This window comes from Sinocyclocheilus rhinocerous, unplaced genomic scaffold (assembly GCF_001515625.1).
Source record: "Sinocyclocheilus rhinocerous isolate Xijiao unplaced genomic scaffold, SAMN03320098_v1.1 scaffold760, whole genome shotgun sequence".
Taxonomy (NCBI): Eukaryota; Metazoa; Chordata; class Actinopteri; order Cypriniformes; family Cyprinidae; genus Sinocyclocheilus; species Sinocyclocheilus rhinocerous.
In genome coordinates this window covers 191,558-197,633 of record NW_015667422.1, presented here as the reverse complement: position 1 = coordinate 197,633, position 6,076 = coordinate 191,558, and the positions used below count along the sequence as shown (strand labels likewise).

Sequence of the window (6,076 nt, the reverse complement as noted above, 5' to 3'; positions counted from 1 at the left end):
TGCATTTCCCTTTAAATGCTAATGAGCTCTCGTCACCCCTCTCTTCTGTGGGGTGACGAGCCGTCCTGTTTACTTTAGCCGCGAAACTTGCTAACTAGCACATTATTAGGAAAGGCGATTTGCAAAGTTTCATTAAAAAACCTTATACTCACTTCTTTTGTATACATGAACATAGACGCATTTAGGTAGATCGGGGGCACATTCCCTTCAAAAACAAACGTAATCCACTGCGTCTTCAGCGGCTCAGATGTCGGGAGTAAATGACGACTGCTATGTTCATTATTACATCCAACAACAGAAGACCTCAATCGCTTAGGAGTCATTCTTGTCTACATCTGCTCCAGCGGTGAAACAATGGCGGACTGATGACAGCTCACTCAGGGCGGGTCTAACGTAAGACACCAGTCCAGTCTGTGCTGAAACGCTACTGTCAATCAAACTATCGTGGGAGGGGCCTGTCTGTGTGACGTCTGAGATCAGCTCGATTTGAGAAAGGGGTAAAGATTTTAGTAGATGGGTGTTTTTTTTTATCATTTTAGGGTGGTTGTGTACACACACTGCCAACACACATTTCAGTTCAAACAACTTGTAAAAGTGCATGCAGCATCCAATGACCCCTTTAAATGTACTGTATACATCTTCATTTGGCGCTTATAGATTCAGTTCAGCAGGAAGCACTTTACTGTAAAACTAACCAGCTGTCTCTTTGTCAGTTCGTGTTTTGTACAGACAGATGATTGGCATGGAAGTGAAGTGTGCTATTATGGGATGGGGGAGGACAATGAGCGACACTGATTCATGGTCGGCACAGACATGGGAAAAGCTACACTAGGCGTATTGTTAGAAAGTGTGCGTTGAGATTCCAGGACATAAATAGCTAGAAATGACTTTCAAATTTACAGAAATCTGCTGAGATTAACAAGGGGAGGTTTCATGAGATTTTAACACATGCCTGGACTGCCTCATGCTGGAAGGACATCACACGCCACACTCTCTGAAGACTATTCTGTTTTTTAACTTGCTGCCGATAGCGGTGACGCATGTTAGGAATCACAATTTCACAAAAATATGAACAGCATTGATAATAAGAGCCATTATTAATATCTGAGTATCAATAATAAATGAGCAGCAAGTCAGCATATTAGAGTGATTTCTGAAGGATCTTGTGACACTGAAGACTGGAATAATGATGCTGAAAATTCAGCTTTGATCACAGGAATAAATTACATTTTAAAATATGTTTAAATAGAAAACCGTTATTTTAAATTACAATAATATTTTACAATATTACTGTTTTTACTGTATTTCTAATCAAAATAAATGCAACCTTGGTGTGCATAAGATACCTTTTAATAACGTAATTAATCCAAACATTTGACTGATAATGTAAGTTTGTGAGACTGTTAGTGGTAGGTCTGCTTTACAATATTTAAACGTAAGAGTGACTGATAAGGGTAACATGAAAATGTAGAGCATGATGTGTCCCAGTTTAGCCTTTTACTGTTGATGCAACGATGATGCAACTTCTCACATTAATACAGAATTTAAAACAGCTTCAAAAGTGGCTCTGATCCCAGACTTATGATACATTCGTTATGAATAATCTTATCTTTTGGTTTGCATCCATGCAAATTAAAATAGAGAGAAAAAGATCAAATGAGATGGTACGCTTTTATCCAAAGTGAGGAACAAAAGCAATTTGAGAAGGAGCCAACCATATTCATAATATACAATGCCAGGTTTATTTGACAAAGCAAGCTAGAACCTTTAGTTTAATTTAGTACATTTTATATGTAAAGCATTTAATTGACTGGATTCTCCAAAAACAAGCAGTGGTTGTTAAAATATAAACTAGTTTATCATTTTACATTTAAAGAAAACAACCTCAGCATATATACCATTAAGATGATTATAAAATTATTCATAATGTCAGATTTTTTGTCATATTTCCCACCCCCCTATAAGTCACTTCAGGGCTTTTAATTTCAAAATCCCTGGTAGCCCTTCGGGCAGGCATTCTTCAGATTTTGGTAGCCAAAATGAATTTAACTAGCCCAAATAAAAAAAGATATCAGCTAAACTTCACTGTGGACAAATCAGCATGATCAAAAACTTCTGTCGTTGTATTTTTCTTCAAATAACAAGTCAAGAGTGTAGGGGTCCAACGAATCACAAAATTCATGGCTCGGATCAAATTACAGTATTTGAGTCACTGACCGGATCACTTTTCGGATGAGCAAAACATTTTTTTATTATTTAAAGAACACTTTAAGTACTTTGATACCACAGCAAAAACTTTTAGCATAACTAATAAAGGTCAACCATTATTATTAAAGACAAGTGAACCATCAGTATCAAATTAAGCACAAATAAACAAATTAAAAGCATAGATAAAATATAACAAAGCTACAAATAAAGTAAGGTCTAACATTAGTTTTCAGGCACAGAAATTTAATAATTAAGTGTAAAATAACACCTCATAGTGTTCACTGTATAAATTAAACACAAATTCATCTTTGTTAAAGCTGTGTTTTGTTGTTGATTAACATTAATTACACAGACAGCAGCAGGTATTTATAGGCTGCTGTCCCTTTAAGACTTTATGTTTGTGTTCACTTCATTTAGAACACAACCGACTGTTTAAGGGAATCTTTGCTGAGACAGGTATTTGGAGATAATTTTGTGTGTATGTGTCCGCTCAAGCATAAGGATACGGAATCAGGAATCAGTTCTGTGTGCGCATGCTGAATTTGAGGGTGTGTGTGCAAATAACAGTGCCCGAGTACCGAATTGACTTGAATTCTCTTTCGCCTCTTCTTGTGCTTGAATGGTTTAAAACGCTTGAATGTTTAAATTGGCAAGGCTTAGAAACACGTTCAAATGATCAACCACGTTCCGTTTCAACCCTACAAGCGAGTGAACAATGTGAATCAAGGAAGGGATTTTATTTTACTATTCAAGATAGCCGGACTAGCGATTTTTTGAGGCCTGCACTTATTGTTTTTATTCATGTCTTACCCAGGGCGAGGTTCTTGGCAGTGATGTCGGAGCAGGGATGGTAATACTGCACCAACCAGGCGATGCCCACCACCGCGTACACCAGCTCCACTAGCAGGATGGCTGCAGAGAGGAGGAACAATTAATGTCAAGGGTTGATTTAGGGCCTAACCACATAGAGTATGAGTTTTCATCGTAAAATCATGTTGCACTGTAAATTTGCAGTGAAACAACGCAACCCAAAAAAATCTTTTTATGGTAAGCATTAGGATTATTATTGCTCATACTTTGTTCATTGATTTGGTCAAACCTCAAAATTCTGTCAAATGGAAGCTTGTTTCTGTCATGAGATAAAAAAATAAAAAGGGTAATTGTGAATTATTGTGAACTTTTCTTGTCTGAATTGCATGTTGTTAACTTGCAATTGTAAGTTTGTAACTTACAATAATGAGATATAAACTTGCAATTCTGACAAGTCGATAAAAAGTTGCAGTTCCTTTTTAATTTTTATTTGCTCATACTTTGTTCATTGATTTGGTCAAACCTCAAAATTCTGTCAAATGGAAGCTTGTTTCTGTCATGAGATAAAAAAATAAAAAGGGTAATTGTGAATTATTGTGAACTTTTCTTGTCTGAATTGCATGTTGTTAACTTGTAAGTTTGTAACTTACAATAATGAGATATAAACTTGCAATTCTGACAAGTCGATAAAAAGTTGCAGTTACCTTTTTAATTTTTAATATTTTGCAGAAACAACAAAAAAACAGAATCGCAAGATGTAAACTCAAAATTCCGAGAAAAGTCAGAATTGCAATATATAAACTCAGAATTCAGAGAAAAAAAGTCAGAAGTGCAAGATGTAAATTCAGAATTCTGAGGGAAAAAGTCTGAATTGTGAGATGTGAATTTGCAATTGGGAGAAAAAATTTGAATCGTGAGATAAAAAGTTGCAACTATTTTCTATGTTTTATTCTGTGGCGGCAGAAAAAAAAATTGAATTATTTAATGTAAACTCAAAATTCAGAGAAAAAAGTCAGAAATGCGAGATGCAAACTTAGAATCCTCAGAAAAAAAACAAGTCAGAATTGCAAAATGTAAACTCACAATTATGAGTTTATAACTTCCAATTGCAAGATATAAACTCGCAATTCTAGGAAAAAAATGCTTGAATTGTGAGATATAAACTTGCAATTACAAGAAACAAAAGTCAGAATTGTGCCATAAAAAGTCGCGATTACCTTTTAAATTTTTTTTATTCCATGGTGAAAACAAGCTTCCATAAACCTCTAACCCATGTGTGTGAATCAGAAAAAAATGCCAACGCATGCAATTACTGAACAAAATAGTAAATTTTAATTGGATTGAACTAAGAGCTCAGGATTATTTCACTGAGCTCACTGCAATACATTCTGGGATTGCTTTCTCTAAAAAGGATACTTGCAATGCTGCCTTAAAATTTGGAATAGAATTTACCACAGAAGCAGTCTATGATGCCTCAATGCAGCCATTGCAGGCTAGTTAACAGAGCTGACGTGTGAGATCGCATATATATTCAGAGAACTAGTGGACGTTTTTTTCATGGTTGTTTTTATGGTAAATGTGCAAGTGTGTGTCTTACCCAGCCGTATATAGAGCACGTACTGCACAGCCTCTCTGGGTTGTGTATACAGGATGCTACCTCTCATGCTCAGCCACATGATGGCACTCTCGCAGATCAGACAGCTGACCAGGATGCCCAGGTAACCGCGACCGTGATCCACCAGCGTGACTGAGCATGATTGCTCTGAACTGTATGGCAGCCCAAAGAGAACCACGGACAGAACCACGAGCCTGCCGAAAGAGCACAGCTGTGACATCACATGAACATACACATGATCATACACACCTCGGAAATCTAATATTTATGACATGATGTGCGTTAAGAAAGTGATTTTCAGAATACAAATGAACGTGTTGGGCAATTTTATATTTCACATTTCTTTTCCATTTCCCAACAAAAATAGTTAAGTAAGTTTATATAGAGCCAAAGATTAGGCTACTTCATGCAGTCAATGCTTTATCTGTGTACTTAATTACTCTCAGGGTGACACAGAGAATCTTGGGGAATCTAATTTGGTTGCACGAGTTTGTCGCCTCAAAATAGCCAAAATGAGTATAATTATTGGCAAGCTTTATCATTTTTCTTCATTAACAGCTGACAAAATGTGTATAAAAAATAAACAGTAATAACAATCACAACTTATTTAAGTCAATACCTACAATTTACACAACTCAACTCAGGAAAGTCAGTTGCTCAAATAAAAACCTAGAGTTTTATAATCATATTTATGCTGATAAACTTCAAAAAAATCAGTACAGCTGCTTATGATGCAATTCTACTTGAAGCATAAACAGAACAGATTTGTCTGTAAATGTTAAACCATTTCTTATGTAAACTGTCGCATTGATTAAACTAAATGTTATAATTTACATAAGCATTGATACACATACATACATTTACATATACCATATACATACCGTTCAAACGTTTGGGATCAGTAAGATTTTGAATGTTTTTTTAAAGAAGTGTCTTATGCTCATCAAGACTGCATTTATTTGATCAGAAATACAGTAAAAACAGGTAAAAAATATGTCTGATATGGTCTGATTACTTGATTCATGCATGAATGTAAAAGAACAAACTGTACAGACAAACACAGACTCACCATATGCAGTGTAGTATGAACAGGAAGAAAGCTGGTAACACCAGGTCATCACTGCCGACTGACCAGCGTCGCCGAAACAGTACCATGCCCGGCATCACTGCCCTGAAACACACGTCAACACACCCCAGTTACGGACCGCCTGACACATGCGACCCTACACACAGTAAGACTTCTCATTCACCACTTCTTCAATTCTGCAATAACGAGAGACGAGAGAAACACAAGGCCAAAAAAGAAGAAGGCAGAACACATGCACACACTAAAAGCATGGAAGTGCGATTGCAGAAAAAAACTCCTCAGCTTACATTCGAGAAAAAAAAAAAAAAACAGCAGCTTTTTCACACATTTCAAAACACAGCACAGAAAAAAATTCT

General features: G+C 36.2%; 1 protein-coding gene across 2 annotated transcripts in view; it reads right to left on the bottom strand.

Moving 5' to 3' along the window:
- The window catches only part of LOC107733951 (sn1-specific diacylglycerol lipase alpha-like), a 52,119-nt gene that overhangs the window by 30,498 nt on the left and 15,545 nt on the right, over positions 1–6,076 (bottom strand). For both annotated transcript variants that reach the window (XM_016545812.1, XM_016545813.1), the window contains 3 exons: positions 5,703–5,804; positions 4,616–4,827; positions 3,019–3,120 (listed from right to left, as the gene is read on the bottom strand). In XM_016545812.1, the coding sequence (XP_016401298.1) occupies positions 3,019–3,120; positions 4,616–4,827; positions 5,703–5,797 (409 nt within the window). In that variant the 5' untranslated portion in view covers positions 5,798–5,804. The remainder of the gene's footprint in view (positions 1–3,018; positions 3,121–4,615; positions 4,828–5,702; positions 5,805–6,076) is intronic.